This window comes from Oryctolagus cuniculus, chromosome 9 (genome assembly GCF_964237555.1).
Source record: "Oryctolagus cuniculus chromosome 9, mOryCun1.1, whole genome shotgun sequence".
NCBI lineage: Eukaryota > Metazoa > Chordata > Mammalia > Lagomorpha > Leporidae > Oryctolagus > Oryctolagus cuniculus.
Window position 1 is genome coordinate 99,025,172 of NC_091440.1, and position 22,530 is coordinate 99,047,701.

At 39.7% G+C, this 22,530-nt stretch overlaps 1 protein-coding gene across 17 annotated transcripts in view; it reads left to right on the top strand.

Annotated features, from left to right (window-relative positions):
- Positions 1–22,530, top strand: part of ERC1 (ELKS/RAB6-interacting/CAST family member 1) — a 518,217-nt gene that overhangs the window by 216,509 nt on the left and 279,178 nt on the right. For all 17 annotated transcript variants that reach the window (XM_008259816.4, XM_002712778.5, XM_002712779.5 and 14 more), the window contains one exon: positions 6,520–6,655. In XM_008259816.4, coding sequence (XP_008258038.1) covers positions 6,520–6,655 — 136 coding nt within the window. The remainder of the gene's footprint in view (positions 1–6,519; positions 6,656–22,530) is intronic.

Consider the following 22,530-nt stretch of genomic DNA (forward strand, 5'->3'; position numbering starts at 1 on the left):
TAAAATATTTACTCTTTGACCCTTGTTGAAGGATCTGAGCCTTTGTTACCTGTCTGACCTCATCTACACTGCATTGATTCCAGGTCCACTTAGCTGCTTTGACTTCCCTGCTCCTAAGCAGATCAAGCCCTCTCTATTATCTTAGGATCTTTGCATTTGCTTTTTCTTCTGGGTGGAACATGCCTTCCTCAATATGTGTATGCCTGAGGCTTATTCTCTCATTTCCCTTCCATTTCCGCTCAGATGTCACTTTCTTAGTGTGCCCTTTCCTGAGCATTCTATTTACAATTAGAAGCTCAACACCCATTCTTGTATTCCCAGTATCCTTTTCTCTTTTATTTTTTTTCCCACAGGGCTTATTGCCATTTTTACATTTTTCCTTTCCAACAAACATTAAACTCAGTAAAGGCTAAGATTTTTGTCTGTTTGTTCACAGCAATATTCCCAAAGATAGTACTTAACTATAGTACATAATGAATGAAATATCATTCATTAGATATTTGTTGAATTAATGGTAATAGATTAACATTACTGTGAAAACCAATATTAGAAAAGAGCTTCTATCAAAACATTTTGGTAAACATTGACAAACTGCTGTAGGACAGACCTTACATATGTGTGAATAAGATGCTTGCCCTCAAAGAGAGCAGAGTGGTAGTGAGAACAAGCATGGAAATAAATGAAAGGTGAGATGAATTATCAGTGACTTAATAAGGAGTTGAATTGATAATTTTAAATATTCTTGTGGAAGTTTAAGTGTTGATGTAAAATTCCACATTATTGTTTTACATTTTTTAAAATTTTTACTTACTTATTTGAAAACCAGAGTTACAGAGAGGGAGATGGAAAAGGAGAGAAAGAGGCAGAGAGAGAGAGAATATCTCTTCCATCCTGTGGTTCACTTCCCAAATGGCCACCTCGGCCAGGAGCCAGGAGCTTCTACCGAAGGGTCTCCCAGGTAGGCGCAGGGTCCCAAGCGCTTGGGCAATCATCCAGTGCTTTCCCAGGTGCATTAACAGAAGTGGAGCAGCTGGTCTCAAATTGGTGCCATATGAAAGGCTGGCATCGCAAGGTGGCAGCTTTACCCACTCAACACCAGCCCCAAAATTCTTATTTTTAAATCATGCTTCGACATTTAGGTAGTACTAAAAATATTATATCAATTTTTATGTTAACTGAATTTGAGCAGAGCTGTTCTTTGAAGGTAAAGTGAGAGAGGGAAGGAAAGAGAGACTGTGTGGGTAGTGGGGGGGTGGAATATATATATATTTTCTATATATGTAATTTTATATATAATACAGATGTTCATATCTGTTACATTGTTTTACCTGTAATTAGCCCTTTTCTTGTTTCCATTCTCCAGGGAAAACATAAATAACTGAGTCAAGTTGGAATGTTGTATTTCTTTAAATTTGAGAATAACAGACATTTGTGTGGGAGATTTTTATGATATGTTAACATATTTCATTTGTGTTTTATATATATATATATATATTTATATATATATATATATAGGCAGAGGGGAAGCAAAACAACCAGTAGTAGTTTCTGACAAATATTGATTGTTTAATAGAATAGCAATAAATTTTGGGGAAGGAAAGCAAGAATAATTCCTTTTCCCATTTAAACAATGTATTTTTTCTCAGAGTTGCACTTTGAGCAGGCTTGTCAGTAGAGAGGATGTGCTTAGTTAATGCTATTTATGTATTTGGTCAGCAGTGTTTAATCAAAACCTATACACCAGTAAGGAACTATGCTATGAGTTGTGCAGCATGAAAATCTTTTTTTTCTTTTCAACTTTTATTTAATAAATGTAAATTTCCAAAGTACAACTTTTGTATTATAGCAGCTTTTCCCCCCATAAGCTCCCAGCATGAAAATCTATCAGGCACGAACCTCATACTCCAGGAAGGCATATTCACTGGTATAATAATATGTGTATTATAGGCCACCTAGAATGTGGAGACAAATTATTGAGTTACAGTGGTTTGGGAGTTAGGAAGGTCAACAGTAGTTAAGAAATACACTTTCCGGGGCAGCACCGCAGCTCAATAGGCTAATCCTCTGCCTTGCAGCGCCGGCACACCAGGTTCTAGTCCTGGTCGGGGCACAGGATTCTGTCCCGGTTGCCCCTCTTCCAGGCCAGCTCTCTACTGTGGCCCAGGAGTGCAGTGGAGGATGGCCCAAGTACTTGGGCCCTGCATCCCATGGGAGACCAGGAGAAGCACCTGGCTCCTGCCTTTGGATAGGCGCGGTGCGCCGGCCGTGGCAGCCATTGGAGGGTGAACCAGCGGCAAAAGGAAGACCTTTCTCTCTCTCTCTGTCTCTCTCTCTCTCTCTCACTGTCCACTCTGCCTGTAAAAAAAAAAAAAAAAGAAAGAAAGAAAAGAAAGGAAGGGAGGGAAGGGAGGAGGGAAGGGAGGAAGGGAGGAAGGGAGGAAGGGAGGGAGGGAGGGAGGGAGGAAGGAAGGAAGGAAGGAAGGAAGGAAGGAAGGAAGGAAGGAAGGAAGGAAGGAAGGAAGGAAGGAAGGAAGGAAGGAAGGAATACACTTTCCTAAATTTGAGTTTGGGTTTTAAAAGATAGAAGCTTAGGGCAGCAGTAACAAATAGGGAGGAGCCTGCCTGACTTAGCCTGACTAGAGCAGTGTGCATTCATATCACCTGTGGGTCTTGTTATAATTCAGATTCTCATTGAATAGATCTTGTGTGAGCCTAAGTTTCTGAATTCTCCCAAGATCTCAGGTGATGCTGACAATGTGAGTTCATGGATGACACTTTGAATAACAAAATGGTGAACCACATTTTATAATCTGGTGTCAGAAACCAATGTAAACTGAACAACTGGTTCCTTTTCCATCTTGGTTTTTTCTCTTCTTACACACTTATTTGCTCACTTCTGTATGGTAGTGGATAGGAGGTATAGTTAAATCCATCCAACATTTCATTGCTTATTGTAATAGTTGGGAACTTAAGCAGTTGTGAATTTCATTTTAGGGTTAATTCACTTATGAATCACTCTCATTTTTATTCTCTTTCTGCTTAAAGGTTGATAAATTCAAAATGAACTTAACATCTTTTAATTCAGGTTAGTTCAGATCCAACAGTAGTCTGAGAGAATTTTAAAACAACATATACTAAGCCATTAGATCTTTTCTTACTGGTAGCATCATGTAGTATGAATTTACTAACATATTTGGATTTTCCTATGTACTCAGATTTACAGTACATCTTTTTTTTCCTCAAAGATTTTTATTTTTCATTTGAGAGGCGGAGTTATAGAGAGGAGAAAGGTCTTCCGCTGCTGATTCACTCCCCAAATGGCCGCAGTGGCTGGAGCTGGGCTGATCCAAAGCCGGGAGCCAGGAGCTTCTTCTGGGTCTCCCATATGGGTGCAGAGGCCCAAGCACTTTGACCATCTTCTGCTGCTTTCGCATGCTACTAGCAGGGAGCTGGAACAGAAGTGGAGCAGCTGAGATTCGAACTGGTGCCCATATGGAATGCTGGTGCTGCAGGTGGAGTTTTAACCTATTACACCACTGCGCTGGGCCACTATAATGCATCTTGATTTGTTGATACATTAAAGAAGTGAAGGAAATTCCCTATGTTATAGATTCTATTATATATCAGGTTATTTGTTCCTAAATAAGCATTTAGAAAGTACTCCCTTTTTTTACATTTAACATATATTTTGATGATACTCTTGATACTCTGTTTTTATCCTTTCCCATAGAAATAGTATTGAAAAATATGTGAGACCAGAATATAATGTGTTTTCATCTGTTCTAGTTAATATGTGAATTAAGAACTATACATTCAGTGATGTGTGGGTGTGGTCATTTGTGTGTATACACACACACACACACAGGACAAGAAGGTAGGGTAGAAAGGGGACAATAGGAGACATTGGTTTAATCATCTCACAATTTTCTACACTTTTCTTAGTTGCCTGATGTAAATGAAATCATTTTCTCATTTGATTTATATTTGCCAGGCAGGGTGACATTGAGAGAGTCACACACACACACACATACACAGAGAGAGAGAGAGAGAGAGAGAGAGAGAGAGGGAGATGTTCCATTTGTGGGAATTCATTACCTAGAATGTCAAAACAGCTAGGGCTGGGGTCTGTATTCCTTACTCAGCATTTTATCATGTCTTTTTAGAGTTGATGGAGGGTAGTCATTCAATAGTATGTTCAGTATTTGATGGTCAAAACAACCCTTTTTAAAAACCACACAAGTAGGGTAGGAATTGGGGTCAGCTGGGAGCAATGAGTTTCCTCAATTCTGTCTTCTAAAACACAGCTGAAAGCACCATGACCCAATTCTATGTCTTAGGGGTAAAGTTGGGATAAAGAAATCACTTACTCTCAGACATAATTATAATAAAAAATGCTGAGGAATAAAATTGGCTTTGATTGGATCAAAAGTTTAACCCATAATATTTGCCTGCTAACCAAAAAACACTCAAGTGGTTTTAATTAAGTTCCTTACTCTATGTGTCATAGTGCCCCAAATAACCAGGTTACTGCTATGAGGCGGTGGTGATTGCCAGCACCATCTGGAATAATTCAGAGATGCAAGGTGAAAGGAATTTTTGTCTCATTTAAAGTATTTCTCTTAAAACAGAGCAAAATCTTTGTGTTTAATAAATGAATGTTATAAGCAATTTAATTTTGAAAAAGAACAGTTTGGTTCATGAAAACAATCTTACTATTTTTTTTTCCAGATTGAAGACATCAATTTGCTTTTTCCATTGGTTGATATGATGAATATCAGATTTTAAAAATTAGAAAAATCCCCAAAACATTAAGGGATGAGAATCAAATATAAACATGACATCTGTTTTTATTTCTTCTAGTGGCAACAGTTTTTGTTATATTTTCTGTGGCAAAATCCTACTGCATGTATTCAAAATGGCAAAAGTGAAGAGATCTGAAATGTGACTTTTGCATAGTGTGCATTTCCATCAGAGAATGAGCTTTTCTCTTACCATCTGTGTCATCAGTTCACTATTTCCTTTTGAAAGCCCCCCCCCCCCCCAGCTTTACTGAGGTATAATTGACAAATGGAAATTGTGTACATTAAGATGAGGAACAAGATGCTTTGATATACCTGGACATTAAGTAGGATTACTACCTTTTCTCCTTTGAGGTTCCCCCATATACATATATTTCTTTGTTTGATGTGGTACCATGTGTTCTGTGTGCTTTCATCACTCTTTTGCATTCTATTGTTGTTATTCCTGTGTCCAATTTCAAATGCTCTTTCATGGAGTTTTCTTCTGTGTGGTTGTGTTTACTGTTGAGTCTGTCTTTCTTGAATGTTGCCATTCTGTTGTGTTCTTCACCTTCAGGACTTCGTGTGTGAGTGTGTATGTGAGTGTGTGAGTGTGTGTGTGGTGCTGGTGCTGGTGCTGGTGTAGTTCTATTTCCTTATAGAACTCATTTTGTCCAGGCAGTGTCTTCCTAATTTGTTGTCTATATTCTCTTGCTCTTTATTAAGCTTCTTTAAAATGATCAAAATTTATTTTTTCAGTTAGTTAATAGATCTCTGTTTCTTTGGAGTCTGTTACAGATTTATTAGTTTCCTTTGGTGGTGTATTCTGTAACTAGCTACACTGAAAACTGAAAGTGTCTACGGAAAAATTATTACAATTAGCAGGATCATTTTTCAGTTTTACTTGATACAGCAATCATATGAATATCTGTATGTCAGCAAAATGCCATTAGAAAATACAGTTTTACAAAAGATATCACTAAACTAATGTATTTGGGACGTGTTTATTAGTTCGTGGAGCCTTAGAAGGAAAGTTGATGGATGACAGGTGAACTTTATGCACTGAAGATGATTGGGCTGTCACTCCCTTAACTCACTGATGAATCTTAGCCTAACACTGGGAAAACTGACATCTGATGGAAGGGACTATCAGTCACACAACACCTTTATTTTTCTTACTTAACTAGTTGAAACCTACTGTACTCAAATATTTAAAGATATTTCTCAATATCAAAAACAAAAACAGGGCAAGAGATTGAGGAACAAGTTAAATTCCAGCATGAAGAAGCACATACACAGAATTTGAGTCATTTGATAGAAAACAGCATTTCTTTAAAGAAACAAAAGTCCTTTAAAAAAAGAGGGGGGGAGGGAAGGTGGTTTGGGACTCTTCTCTAGATAATAGAAAACTGAAGGACTTTTTTTGGATTTGAGTCAGTTGCTTTTTTGTCATTTGAAACTTTCTCATTCCTTTCTTTTGTTTTATGATCATCCAATTGTGTTCCATAAAGTACATGATGAAATGCATGCTCTTTAGAGAAAAAGTGAAGTGAACCATCATTGTGTAGTTTGCTACTGGTGATAGGAAGGAATTTGAAATTGAGTGAATTTTACAGCTGGAATTCTTTGTTGGTTCCAGCTGTCCCTTCCATGGTGCTTCTACTGCGAGTCTGTAAGTAAACATACTCTTTCCCAGGCATATGTGTACAACACTTGATTTTTTTTTCCCTCCTATCCACAGGCAAGTGAAAGACCAGAATAAGAAGGTTGCCAATCTGAAGCACAAGGAACAGGTGGAAAAGAAGAAGAGTGCACAGATGCTGGAGGAGGCGCGGCGCAGGGAGGACGACCTCAACGACAGCTCACAGCAGCTGCAGGTTAGAGCGCCAGGAGCATCTGCAGGGACTGGGTGAAGAGCTTTCATCCATAACCGCATGTTTTCTCTTCATCTGTATCCTCCTCTTTTTTCTCTTTCTAACCCGCTTGCTGCCTTCCTCTCAGGCCAACTGTTTAGCAATAAAGGAATGACTTTAAATAGAAAAGGCAAGTTTTATTCCACAGCTTTTTGAGGACACCTCAGCGTAGGAGAAAGTTCATCTTGCTTCAAGTTGACCACACTTAATTGGTAAGTTCAATGTCAGTTCAATGAGTGGGTGATATTAACCTTCAGGTTGTCAGTATAACTGTTTGCCTATTCAGTTCCTCAAAGTTCATTGCTGATCTTGTCTGTTTGATTTTCTTCCTTTTTTCTATGATTTTTCCTTCCTCTTTTCTTTCTGCTGTTCTTTCCTCTCTGTTTTTTGCCCTTTCCTCTTTCTAAAAATTAAATTTAGAGGGAGTATTTCAGTTACATTGGATGTATAAACTATATTTTTTCACTTCAGTGGAGTGAAAATTTATGTGTAAGACTAATTACGCACAGCTTGATTAAACCAGGCTCAGTAACAACAAGTAGCAACTGCCATGTGATAAGTGCCAGTTATGATCCCAGGACTTGAAACTAGGCCTTGGTCATTCTCCCATCACCACCCCCACCCCACCCCCACCCCTTTTTTAAAGGCTTTATTTTATTTATTTGAAAGGCAGAAGAACAAAGAGAAAGGGAGAGACACGGTGAGAAAGAGAGATGGTTCACTTCCCAAGTGGCCTAAATGGCTGGGGCCAGCAGCCCAGAACTCCATCCTGGTTTCCCACAAATGTTGCGCAAAGGTTGCCTTCCCACACACGTGAACAGGGAACTGGGTCAGCAGTGGAGCAGCTGGGGTTGCGACCAGCACTCCAGTATGGAATTCCAGCACTGTTGGCATAACCTGCTGTGCCACCGTGCTGGCCCTGATGGGCATTCCTTTCTTCTAACCTTCAGTGTAATCCATTAGAACAGGTAGTTGTGCACATTTTTCAGGCAAGGACATAACTCAGAGACATTAAATGACTGAAATGTGTGAGCTTTCTGAGTGGCTCAGCCCTGATTTTAGAGGAGACTTCCTGAATCTACAGCTTGCCCTCTTCATCTTGAGTAAATCTTCTGAATGAAATTTAGGTTTTAGAGAATAATGCCATAAACTGGCTGGAATCCTCTGAAAATCCTGGTGAGACTTCTGAGCCACCAAGAGATTGTTTTTTTTCTAGCTTCACCTTCTAATTTGGTATGATATATAAGGTGTATATGCCACAATTACATAAATACAAAATCTTCACTGGAGAGACAGGATTTTTGGAAGCCATTTTTAGCCTTATAACAAGTTCACTTTACACATGAAGATACTAGTTTTTACTTTTTTCATTCTTTTCTGTAACTTACTGTAGACTCTTTATAGGAAAAGTATAGATTTCCCTAAATGCAACATGTTTTGAGAAAAACAACATACTGTGTCTCACCCTTGCCTATAACATTTAATATTCCTATTCTTCCTCCTTTTATTTATTTTTAAAAATATGTATTTATTTATTTGAAATAAATTTGAAATATTTGAAATAAAAGAGTTAGAGAGAGAGAAGGGGAGTCAGAGAGAGAGAGAGAAATCTTTCATCTGCCAGTTCACTACCAAACTGGCTGTAATGCTCAGGGCTGTGCCAGGCCGAAGCTAGGAGCCAAGAGCTTCTTCTGTGTTTTCCATGTGGGTACAGGGGCCCAAGCACTTGGGCCATCTTCTGCTGCTTTCCCAGGTGCATTAGCAGGAAGCTGGGTTTGCAGTGGAGCAGCTGGGACTCGAACCAGTGCTCACGTGGATGCTGGTACTACAGGCTGTGGCTTAACCTACTATGTCATAATGCCATCCTCCTTTTCCTCCTTTAAAAAAAGAAATTGGGGCTGGCGCTGTGTTGTAGCGGGTAAAGCCGCTGCCTGCAGTGCTGGCATCCCATATGTGCCTGGTTCAAGTCCTGGCTGCTCCACTTCCGATCCAGCTCTCTGCTATGGCCTGGGAGAGCAGTAGAAGATGGCTCAAGTCCTTGGGCCTCTGCACCTGTGTGAGAGACCTGGAAGAAGCTCCTGGCTCCTGGATTTGGATTGGCTCAGCTCCAGCTGTTGTGGCCAGCTGGGGAGTGAACCAGCAGATGGAAGACCTCCCTCCCTCTCTCTGTGCCTCTCCTTCTCTCTCTGTGTAACTCTGGCTTTCAAATAAATAAATAAAATCTTTTAAAAAAGGAATTTCCTTAAAAAAAAAAAACAAATCTAATGGGTGCAAAATATTTCATTTCTCTGATTACCAATGACAATGAGTGTGTTTTTATGTCTCAGATTTTATTTGTTTGTTATTGTACCTCAGACTTCTCTTCCATGGTAGGATTCTCCCCCATGGATTTTTTTGCTTAGTAAATAGTCCCATTTTAAGATGTATATTTAACTGTAAATATTTCTAAATTTTCCTGTGTTTTCATTTTTTACCTGTTCATTTTATTTTATAGTATTTTATGTGGTGAAGGCATCTTTTTCTAGTAATTTCATTGGAGTGTTTATAGTGAATTATTTCATTTCTCACACTTTTTAATTGATATCTTTCTATTTTATGAAATTGTTTAATAATTAGTCTATTTCTGGGGTTTCAAATTAACCTTTCTTGAACTACGATTGCATTGTTTTTTAGTTATAGAAAATGGTTTGTTTTATGATAAAGCAAAATGGTCTTTATGTTAGCCCCTTAACTGTTAGATTTTTCTGCTGTTTCTTCCCTTCCTCCTCATTCAATATGTTTTTTACTGCTAATCTGTCTTTGTAAACCAAAAGTGCTGTTTAATCTGTCAGTTATTGTGATAACACCAAAAGTGCTTTCATATGTAATCTTTTAATTCCTGTTTAAATTGAGAAATAAGTTAAGATCGATTTTATTAGTTTCCTCTATATGTAAAATATAAATAAATAATTTAGGGGGTATGACTCATTTTTCCAAGTTGTTTCAAGTGATATATATCAAAGTTATGGAAAATTATAGCTGATGGCCAAATAGATGTAATTCATTTAAATATAGAAAAAGTTATTGAACTACAAATTTGGATACCTAGGGTTAATCTCAGTTCTTTTATTACTAACTACTCTGTTGCTGAAGTACATTTCTTATGTTACAAGTGAGGACCCAAGTGATGTGATCTCTTAATATGGTTCCCCACTAAAAGAAGATGGGGATTCTTGGCAAAGTTACTGATTTCAATGTTAGAGCAGGCAGTGTACAAGATAAACCTGTATTAGTGATTCTCATTAGAGTTACTGAAGGGCTTTTCAAAACAGATTGCTGGGCCTTGTCCCTTGGGTTTCTAATTCAGTCAGTTTGGGGTAAGCCCTTGGAATTTGTGCATCTATATAAGCTTCTTGGTAACAATGACATTCTTGGTCTAGGGACCATACTTTGAAAAGTGTTACACTGTAGTTCTGTGTGATTTCAGAAGCTAAGAAGCTGTCCAAGACTTATTGGGGTCATATAAAGAGAACAGAGGAGTGAGAATGAAGGGCTATCATCAACCTTGGATGGACAGTTTGAGTATAAAAGGGACTGATGACTGCAGTGGATTAAAATGAATGAAGCATTTTTAAATCCAAAAGTTTCATGATAAAATTGTAAAAATCATTTGGAGATTTATAGAACATCAGTGCATTACTCTGAAATAGATGAGTAAAGGGAAGGGATTAGGATGCCGACACTGCAGGCAGAGGCTTAATCTTTTTTTTTTTTTTAAGATTTATTTATTTATCTGAAAGAGTTACACATAGAGAGAAGGAGAGACAGAGAGAGACAGAGAAGGAGAGACAGACAGAGAGAGAGAGAGAGAGGTCTCCATCTGCTGGTTCACTCCCAAGTTGGCTGCAACGGCCGGAGGTGAACCAACCCAATGCCAGCAGCCAGGAGCTTCTTCCGGGTCTCCCATGCAGGTGCAGGGGCCAAAGGACTTGGGCCATCCTCTGCTGCTTTCCTAGGCCATAGCAGAGAGCTGGCCTGGAAGAGGAGCAGCTGGAATGCGAATCTGGTGCCCATATGGGATGCTAGCAGTCCACGCAGTGGCTTTACCCGCTATGCCACTGCACCAGCCCCAGGCTTAATCTTCTATACCAATAACGCTGGTCCAGGAACTATAATTTCAAGCTAATCAAAGTTTAGAACTTATTTGTATCATTACTTGAAAGATATTTATAAGTCTCATAAGATTTAGGCCGGTGCTGCGGCTCACTAGGCTAATCCTCCGCCTACGGCGCCGACACACCGGGTTCTAGTCCCGGTTGGGGCACCGGATTCTGTCCCGGTTGCTCCTCTTCCAGTCCAGCTCTCTGTCATGGCCCGGGAGTGCAGTGGAGGATGGCCCAAGTCCTTGGGCCCTGCACCCTCATGGGAGACTAGGAGGAAGCACCTGGCTCCTGGCTTCGGATCAGCGTGGTGCGCCGGCCACACTGCCCATTTGGGGGGTGAACCAACGGAAAAGGAAGACCTTTCTCTCTCTCTCTGTCACTGTCTAACTCTGCCTGTCAAAAAAAAAAAAAGACTTATATATATAATATATATTTGTATATAATATTATGTATTATATTTATATATTTACATATAATACATATTTATATATTATACAATATATATTTATATATGACACATATTTTATATATTATATAATATATGTGTTAATATACAAATATAAATATGTGAATTTCTATATAATATGTATAATATATATTATATGCATATTATATATAACATTAATAAATATATTATATTTATATGATACATATTTATATATGATATATAATTATATAATATAATATAGTAATATGATATACATTATATGCATATTATATATGCATATAATGTATATTATATGTTATGTATATATTAATACTAATATATTATGTATATATTAATATTAATATATTATACATAATATATTAATATATAATAAATACATTTATATAATATATAGTATATGATATATAAGGGAAGATTGTCATTCCTAACAAGACATCAAATGCAATTAACATATTTTATATTTATGAAATAAATATATATTATAATAAATTATAAAATATATAATTATATGAATTATAAATATTATTTATAATATTATATAACAATATATAACATATATTTTTATATATTGTATATGTATTATATATAAATATATAAATATAATATTATATAGTATATGATATGTAATATAAGGGAAGATTGTCGTTCCTAACAAGACATCAAATGCAATTAACATATTTTTAAATTTTCTTAGGTATTGTAGTATTGTTTTATATTATTAAGGTACACAGTGAAATATTTACAGACAAAATAATATAATGTTTGAGTTTTTAAAAAAATTCCAGTGGCAGTGGTAGAAATCAGTGGCTATTTTTTTTTTATTGTGATTCTGAGTGATGATGATATGAGGTTCATTATATAATCCTCTCTAAACTTTTGTGTATGTTTGAAAATTTTCCTAATAAAATGCCGAAGATGTCACTTAACCTCTTGAACCTCCTTTTTGTACCTCTAAAAAGACCCAAAATGGTCAGACTGCATGCACTTTAGTTTGGCTGTCAGTACTAAGCCAGCCTGTATAAACATGCTGATGTTATCCTGGAATGGAGGCCTGGACTCTAGCTGTTTCATAGAGGTACGATCTACTTAAGTTTTTCTCCTTCCCTTTAGAAGTATTTTCTTATATTTTCCAAATAACATTTTATTTCATATTTTTTGGTTTTCTTTTAGTTTTTTTCACATATGTCATTTTTATTTGACAAGTTGAGAGTGAAAGTGAGAGAGATCTCCTATTCCCTGATTCACTGCTCAGTTACCCACAATGCCTATGGCTGGGCCTGAGCTGACGTTGGGAGTAGGGAGCTTAGCCCAGTTTTCTCACATGGGTAGCAGGAACATGTGAGCCATCACAGTTGCCTCCCTGAGTGCATTGACAGGAAGCTGGATCTGGATATTGAGCCCAGAAACTCTGTTGTTACATGGGGCATCTTAATTACTAGGACAAACACCTGCCCCATCATTTTTTTAAAATTCAGATCATATACCTTTGCTTTTATTGCTTTAAAACTACAGCTAGAGCCCCCTAATTAACATGCTAGAAAAATTAATACTTATTATCTAAGATTGATTACATCCTTCCCAAGTTTCTTTCATTATGTTCTGTAATGGTAGTGCTGTAGGACCAGATAGTAGTAGTATCTAAATATATGAGTTTTTAAAAAAATATTTATTTTTTATTTATTTGGAAGATGGGGCAGGAGTAGTGGGAGAGGGGGAGGGGGAGAGAGAGAGAGAGAGAGAAAATCTTTCAACTGCTGATTCACTCCCCAAATGGCTGCAATGGCTGGGGTTGGGCCATGCCAAAGCCAGGAGCCCAGATCTTCTTCCAGGTCACCCATGCCAGTGCAAGGGCCCAGGCTCTTGGGCCATCTTCTGCTGCTTCCCCAGACACATTAATAGGGAGCTGGATTGGAAATGGAGCTGCTGTAACTCAAACTGATACTCACAGGGGATGCCAACATTGCAGATGGCAGCTTAACCTGTTATGCCACAATGCTGGCCTCTCCAGGACTCTTAATTTTGCACAGTGTACAGAGGCCCAAGCACTTGGACCACCTTCTGCTGCTTTTCCAAGCTCATTAGTAGGGAGCTGGATCAGAAGTCGAACAGCTGCTGGGTCTGAAATTGTTGCCCATATGGGATGCTGGCATCCCAGGTGGGGGCTTAACTTCCTATGCCACAATGCCAGCCCATAGATACATGGTTTTAATGCTAGTTGAGTTGGGGTGAGTGAGTAGTATGATACATAACCATCATGTTCAGGTGTACAGTTCCAACTTGGACTTAATATGCCATTTAATTGAAATACTCTGTTATTAAAGAAGACTTGGTGATCTAAAATATTTACTATTAGTCATACATAATTATCTTACTGTTGTCATTTGTCATACATACCTCAATTGGAATGATTTTGGTTATGTTTCAGAATCTTGCAGAACAGAAAAACTATATTTTTAATATAAAGATTTTCTTAATTTTAAGATTTATTTGTTTATTTATTTGAAAGTCAGAGTTATAGAAAGAAGGGGAGAATCTACACACAGAGATTTTTCCATCTGCTGGTTCACTCCTCAGATGACTACAATGGCCAGAGCTAGGTCTGGCTGCAGCCAGGAGCTTCATCTGCGTATTCCATGAGGGTGACAGGAGCCCAAGCATTTGGGCCATCTTTTGCTGCTTTTCCCAAGTCATTAGGAGGGAGCTGGATCAGAAGTGGAGCAGCTGGGACATGAATTGGGGCCCATATGGGATGTCAGCATCACAGAGGGGGCTCTGTCTGATACGCTGTAATTCTGGCCCCTATTTTCTGAAATTGTTAAGAGTTCCTGGATATTCATTTGGATTAGCTATTGATGCTTTTGTAAAATAGGAAAGTAAAAGAAACCATTATTGTCTTCTGTTTTTGGAAGAAAGAATTTTAGTATTTCCAGGGTAAGTATATATAGTTTGTGGATTAAAATTGTTATTTATCATGTTAAAAAGAAAGACTTTGTACTTAATGTCTTGAAGTTTAATGAGTAATGAATTTTATCAGATGCCATCTTGGCATTCCAAGATTAATTCTAGTTATGTTAATAAGCACATAATAGGGGCCTGTGTTGTGGCGTAGCCTGTAAAGCTGCCTGGGATGCCAATATCCCATTTGAGTACGAATTCAAGTCCTGACTGCTCCCTTTCTTATCCAACTCACTGCAAATGTGCCCGGAAAAGCAATGGAAGATGGCCTAAGTTCTTGGACTGCTGCACCTATGTAGGAGATCCAGATGGAGTTCCAGGCTCCTGGCTTTGGCCTGGCCCTTGCCCCTGCTCTTGCTGCCATTTGGGGAGTGAACCAGCAAATGGAAGATCTCCCTCTACCTTCCTCCTTCTCTCTCTCTCTCTCTCTCTCTCTCTCTCTCTCTCATTGCTTTTGTAACTCTTTCAAGTAAATAAATAAATATTTTTTGAAAAAGCATATAATAAATGTGTTTATTTGTGGTGATTAAAATTTAAATTAACCTGGAAGGTTCATTTTCATCTTTTGTTGCTCAATAACTACCATTTATGCTGATAAGTTCATCTGTGGCTTCGCTCTTCCATGGATAAGACACAAATTGTCATAAAGCAGTGTTACAACTATTTTATCTGCCTTCATTTATCCTGAAAAATAAAATACATTTTTAAAAGTACACATACACAACATAAAGCATATAAAGTGATCATCTCTTCCCCAAAAATATATTCTAGGGAAGTTCAAGAGGTTGATGAAAAAATAAAATTGACAGATCAACTTATGGAGCTTGTGTTGTGGTATAGGAGGTAAAATCACCGCCTGCTAGATCGAATCTCTGCTGCTCCACTTCCCTGATACTGTGCTTGGGAAAGCAGCAGAGGATGGCTCAAGTGCTTGGGCCCCTGCACTCACATGGGAGACCTGTACCTGGGCCCATCGTGGCTGTTGTGGCTATTTGGGGGGTGAACCAGAGGTTGGAAAATCCCTCTTTCCCCCTCTCTCTAACTCTTTCAAATAAATAAATCTTTTTTTAAAAGATGTTTATTTTGGTACAAAAAACTTTCTGAAATAGAAATTTCATGATACACATTTTCCATGTAAAGTACCCTTTCTATTTTCTTCTCTTTGTTCAGAGGAAAGCACATTTGTGAGTTTTATTCTTTCCTTTTCTTTACAACATATATATATATATATATATATATATATATATATATATATACTGAATAAAAAGTATAGTTTAGTTTTACATATTTCCTCCTTTATATAAATGAGTCATGTATGATTTTGACCCCTCTTTTCTTAAAGATTTATTTATTTATTTGAAAGTCATAATTAGAGAGAGATAGAGGGACTGAGAGACAGGGAGATCTTTCACCTGCTGGTTCAGTCCCCAAATGGTCATACGGCAAGAGCTAGGCCAGGCCAAAGCCAGGAGCTTTTTTTTGGTCTCCCACATGGGTAGCAGGGTTCCAGGCACTTGGACCATCTTCTATTGCTTTTTCCAGCAGGGAACTGAATTGGAAGTGAAGCAGCCAGGACATAAACTGGTGCCCATATGGGTTATTGGCATTACAGACAGCAGCTTTACTCACTGTTCCTCAACACTGACCCCTTTGTCATTAGTTTTGTTCAGTTTATATATGAGATTCATTTTGAAACCTTCAGATAAAGCTAGAAGTATTCCTTTTTGACAGGAAATGAGTTTGGAAGTAGTGGTTACTTTGCCTTTTTCCTAGTTCAATACATTAAAATATTAAACAAATTTCTTGTATATGATCTGAACCCAGGAGTCAGCAGCTTCTTCCAGGTCTCCCACATGGGTGCAGGGGCCCAAGGACTTGGGCCATCTTCCTCTGCTTTGCCAGGTACATTAGCAAGGAGCAGGATTGGAAGTGAAGAAGCTGGGACTTGAACCAGTGCTCATATTGGATGCTGGCACTGCAGGCCAGGGCTTTAACCTGCTGTGCCACAGTGCCTGATAAGGTGGATATTTGGCCTGGTGGTTAAACCATCTGCTTCAGATGCCTGTATTCCAGTTTGAAGTGCTTGAAAATGATTGGAAATAGGAAAAGAGTATTATGGACAAAGTATTTGTTCAGTAAATATTTATTACACACTTACTTTGTTCCATGCCAGTGTTCTGTGCCAGACATAGTAATGATGTACCACATAAGTCCTTCTTCTCAAGGAGCTTACATTCTAGTACGGGCTCTGTAGTAATAATGGAAGAGTTGAGATAGAGATTAAAAAGAGAAAGGGAGGAGAGAGATTGTAAGTTTGACTCATGTATCTGGGTGGAATGGTCAGAAATGTCTCATGAGTTGAAATATGAGCACTAAGAGAGAGGGAGGAATCAGGGATGATCCCTTGTCTTCTGAGTTGAGTAACTGAATATATGCTAATATTAATAATAAGATAGGAAGGCCTGGAAAAAAATAACAGTCCATTTTCAACACATTAAGGTATCTGCAAGATACCTGTTGGGAGTGTCAAACTGGTAGTTGGATGCAGAAATTTGAAGTTTAGTGCATTACTGCATAGGTTCAATTTAGAGATGAGCTTAAAATCATATTTTGGGCCAGTATAGTGGTATATTGGGTAAAGCCCTGTGATGCTGGCATCCCATATGGGTTCCAGTTCATGTCCCAGCTGCTCCACTTCAGTCCAGCTCCATCCTAATGGCTTGAGAAAAGCAGCAGAAGATGGCCCAAGTATTTGGGCCCCCTTGCAGTACCGTAGGAGACCCAGATGAAGCCCTTGGATCCTATCTTTTGACCTGACCCAGTCCTGTCCATTGTGGCCATCTGGAGAATGAACCAGTGAATAGAAAGAATCCCACCCCCCCATGTGTGTGTGTGTCGCTCCCCCTCTTCGTGGAGGAACGACACAGGACCCTGTGCTGTTCTTTTGTCTGCTCGGCCCTCCCCGGGTTTGCTGCTGGTTCTTCCCGGGTTGGCTGCCGTCCCTTCCACCTCCGTGGAAGGGCGGTTCCCCCTGGCCACTTTCCCCACTTCCACGGGGGAGCGGCACACCGCCGGCCGGCTCTCTCAGGGGCTGCACAGGTGTTCCTTCAGATAGATGTTCCCCTTAGATGTTCCTGGTGCATGCCGTCTCTCTCCTCCTTTATAGTCCTCCTCCGCCAATCCCAACTCGGCTGCCCACACGCCGAGTACGCTGCTCTCCTCCAATCAGGAGCAGGTCCTACAGTTTATTGGTTGAACTGGAGGCAGCTGTGTAGAAGCTGTTTTCTTCTCTCCCAGCGCCATATTGTGGGAGAGCAGATGCATAGAATAAGTCTTAATTCCAGTAACTTAGTCTAGTCCGAGTTGCTCCCCACAGATCCCCCTTTCTTTTTATTTTTGGCGTTGATACGCGCCTGTCTTCGGTGCCCCGCGGCACACACTCTGCTCTGCTTGCTGGAGTTGCCCACAGGTGCTTACAAGTCCTATCAGTCAGGCAAACCGAATCCGGGTCCTCTCTTTGCCATGTTGTGAGGAGGTTTTTAGGCGCTGATGCGTGCCTGAGTTCGGTGCCCTGCAGCGCATGCTCTGCTCTGCTATAACTGCATGCAGGTACTTACAAGCCCTATCAGGCAAACCGAATCCAAGCCCTCTCATTGCCGTCTTGTGGGGAGACTTATTAGTGTTGGTTCATGCCTGTCTTCGGTGACCTGCAGCTCATACTCTGGTCGAGCCGCCTGCTGGTGCTTACCGCCTTACTAATCAGGCAGACCGAATCCAAGCCTTCTCATTGCGGTATTGTGGGGAGGCCTTATTTTTTCTCTATTTCTCTATCTCCGGGCATTCCTATTTCTCCCATTTTACTTCTATCTGCCAGCATTCCTATTTCTCTCATTTTACTTCTAAACTTCCCGCGGCTTCTCTTATCCCCGCGGTTTCCCGGCGCCCGCCCTGCGGCGGGCTCCCGGCTCTGCGCGGCTCGGCTTTGCGCGCACACTCCGCGGTCTCCACGCCCTTCGCGCCCGCACCACGGCCTCGCGCCAGCCCCGCGTTCCCTATCTATTCACGCCCCGTGCTCTCTCTGCACGCGGCGGCTTCCGCGAATCACACAGCGTAGCTCACGTTTCCGCCACCACCGGCATTCAGTCCAAGTTCCCCGGACTAACCTGGCAAATTCCAACCTGGCGGCCCACGTCTCTGCCTCTGGTTCCAGATCTTCGCCTCTTGCTCCCCGGGCTGACTTGAAGAATCCCAAGATAGCTTACATCTCCGCTTCAGCCTGCACTCGCGGCTTCATCCTCCCTAACATTTTTCTCTACCCGGTATGTTTCCCTAAGTTTTCTTCCAACAATATTCCTCCCTCATTTCTCCTGGCCTCTCCCCACAGTCCGTATACAAATCTGTTTGTTCTAGCTTTCACTTTCGCTTTCGATCTTAGAGATTTCTCCCAGCTTCCCCCCGTAGTCCGTATCTGAGTCTATGCCTAGGCTTTCAATAGCTTCTTCCGGCACCTTTTTTGTCCGGCTTTTCCCTAGGCTGTTTGCTAGTCTCTATCTCCGATATTTTCCCACTTCTTCCCGTTTCTTCCCTCCTAAGTTTCCTATCCGAGTCACGGCACCATTATGTCGCTCCCCCTCTTCGTGGAGGAACGACACAGGACCCTGTGCTGTTCTTTTGTCTGCTCGGCCCTCCCCGGGTTTGCTGCTGGTTCTTCCCGGGTTGGTTGCCGTCCATTCCACCTCCGTGGAAGGGCGGTTCCCCCTGGCCACTTTCCCCACTTCCACGGGGGAGCGGCACACCGCCGGCCGGCTCTCTCAGGGGCTGCACAGGTGTTCCTTCAGATAGATGTTCCCCTTAGATGTTCCTGGTGCATGCCGTCTCTCTCCTCCTTTATAGTCCTCCTCTGCCAATCCCAACTCGGCTGCCCACACGCCGAGTACGCTGCTCTCCTCCAATCAGGAGCAAGTCCTACAGTTTATTGGTTGAACTGGAGGCAGCTATGTAGAAGCTGTTTTCGCCTCTCCCAGCGCCATATTGTGGGAGAGCAGATGCATAGAATAAGTCTTAATTCCAGTAACTTAGTCTAGTCCGAGTTGCTCCCCACATGTGTGTCCCCCCAACTTTCAAAATAAATAAATAAATAAATAAAACACACAATTCTAAAGATTAAAGTACAACCACAAATTGGGAAACCGCGTTTATAAAAAAATCATTTAAGTTCATAGGATTCAGTGATAGCATCTATAGATAAAATATTAGCAGAAGAACATAGGATTACAGCTAAGCCCTTACAAGATCCTAAATATTTAGATATGGGATAGAGTAGCAGAAGATGGTGCTGAGAAAGCAAACTAAAATGAAGGCAAACAGTTGAGGCAGGAGAGGGAAAGGAAGAGTTTAGCACTACAGAAAAGAGATTATCCTTGGAGAAAAGAGCGCAGATGATCTCCAACTTACAGTGGTTCAAGTTAGGTTTTTTATTTAATTTTTGTTTGAAAGAGAAAGAGAGGACATGCTAGTTTGCTTTTTCAAATGCCTCAACATCTGGGACCGGGCCACACCAAAGTCAGAAACATGAACTGTAATCCATGTCTCCAGTTTAGGAGGTAGAGACCAACTACTAGAGCCATCACTTGCTGTGACTTGGGTGTGCTTTGGCAGAAGGCAGGTTTTGGAAGCAGAATGGAGACCCTAATCCAGACACTTGAGTATGGAATATAGGCATCCCAAGGGACATCTTAAATGCTGCACCAGATGCCTGCCCCTGGCTTAGGAATTTGTACTTTGAATGGTGCAAAAATGGTAAACATCCAGCAGAAACTGTTCTTCAAAATTTGAATTTTTATATTTTTCCCAGGCTAGCAATATGCTGTGCAGGCCTGTCTCATGATACGGAGCAATGGCTGTGAGCTACAACTCTTAGTTAGCTCCGTGATCCCAAAGGCAAACAGCTGATGCTTGACAGGGTACTGTGTTGCAAAGATTTTTGTTCAGTGGGTTAGCTGTATTAACTTATATTTTAGATTTACAATCCATTCAGTTTAATGATGGGTCTAATGAGATGTGTTCCCATTGTAAGTTGAGGAGAATCTGCAAGTATATTATTTGAATGCTCCTCAGAGGCTGAGAAAAGAACAGCACAGTTGAGAGGTGTGATCTAGTGTATTCAGAATAGTCAAGCAGTAGTGCACCATCATCACCTGTGGCTGAGGTGGGTAGATGCTTTCCATTATGCCTTATTGACTTTGGAAGTAGCAGGTGGTCCCGTATTGATCCAGGTACTTGGCTTTGGCCAGTTTTTCTGTGACACCCTCATCGAAATTCACTGACCCTCAGAAGATATTTGGAATATCTTCTTAGACCTACATTTGCCTAACTTTCTAAGACTTGATTATACAGTAAGTTTTTCTTGCATGGTCCATATTGACTTACATTAGTTAAACTATTTAATGATTTCAGTTGATACTTAACTGGACATGAGTAATAAAGACAGTGTATATATTGGTCATGAGCCTTTTCCATTGTCATGTCCCTTCTATTAATATTCTGCATTTAATTTGGCTAAAGTTTCTTGTTTTTTTTTTTTTTACCCAAGAATTTTAGCTTTGTTTTAAGTTCAGTTCTGAAAGTTTCTTTAACATTTTTGCTAAGCCATATTGTGTTTTGATTGGCTGAATCAGATTTCAGAATAATCTGTAGTTTTCTTCAGTAGTATTTATTGAGTGCCTGTTACAGAATAGTCATTGTCCTGAGTGTTGTGAGGGTATACAGATAAATAACAAATGATTTTCCTCTCTATGAACAGTAGGTATACTTATTAGAACTTGTTTTTGTGATGGCTGTGTGAAAAGTTTTGTTACAGTGTAGGTGTTATCATTGAAAGGACAGTGATTGCTTTTGGGAAACTGAAATAAGGTAAATTCCAGCAACAGGAGCCTCTTCAAGATTACATGGAAGCATAGTCCTGGCTGATTTGACTGACAGTGATTTAGACATTTAAAAAGCTCCCTTTTGAAAACCTTAACCATCTCTTAAGGGTCAAATGCTCCCTTCCTGGGGGCTTGCCAAACCCTTGCCTTGGAATGCTACCTTCTGTTCTAATTCCATCAGAATTCTTTATGCTTTGATTTCAGGGTTTATTTTATCTTACTTTGTATCATATGCTAATTGTACTTTGGTTTCCTCATACACTTGAGTTTGGGGATCTTATCTTGGTTCTCTGTATATAGTAGGTACTCAGTAAATGTTTATTGATTTTAATCGTGTCTGTAGATGTCGAAAATTCTCAGTACCATGCATCTTAGACTGGTGTCTTATTCCCCCTAACACATCGCTACCCTGCTGCAGACAAGTTGGTAATTTGCTGGTTTCCCAATCTGTTTTCTTTTGCTTAGCCAGTTTTTTTTCCTGTGAGTTTCCAGTTTTACCACATAAAAATTCTGTGTTAAAATCAATCTTTAGTTTACAAACCTTTCTTTTTAGCCTTTTAAAAACAGTGTTTTACATAGGTGCATTAATTACAGCTATAATTACTGAATTATAAATCATAGTAAGATTTAAAATTCAATTATAAATTTTTATTATAATTTATTTTAGTTTCAGCATCCTAATAATCATATTCTCTAAAACTCAGATTATCCTTTAAGAGCCTTGAAATACCATCTTTCCTTACTTGAGAATATTTACCTTGTGTATTTTTAGTGGAATGAAAGAGGCCTCCTATTGATAAATAGTGGCTTTGGGGCTTTGTTTTTATGTGATACCACAGTACATATCTGAATTTAACCTTGAGAGAGGTTACTGTCAGAGAGATTAATGGCCCTGCTGAAAGAATGCTCTTTTGAGTGAATTCTCCTGAGACCAATGAATATTAAGAATAAAGTTCAAAGATAGTGAAAACAATAGAAATAGGGATGGGGAAAATCAGCTTTACATATATTTAGGCATTTTTCTCTTAGATGTAGAGCCAGTGAAACATTTTTGTTTTTCTCTAAAATTTGATGTCTTCTGTCTTCAGAAAAAGCCTCTTCCATTTTGATGAATTTTTTAATTTTTATGAAAATGGGATTAAGAAAACCTTTTAAAAATTTTTGTAAAGATTTATTTATTTGAAAGTCAGAGTTACACAGAGAGAAGGAGAGGCAGAGAGAGAGAAAGAGAGGTCTTCCATCTGCTGGTTCACTCCCCAATTGGCTGCAACAGCCAGAACTGCACTGAACTGAAGCCAGGAGCTTCCTCACGGTCTCCCATGTGGGTACAGGGGCTCAAGGACTTGGGCCATCTTCCACTGCTTTCCC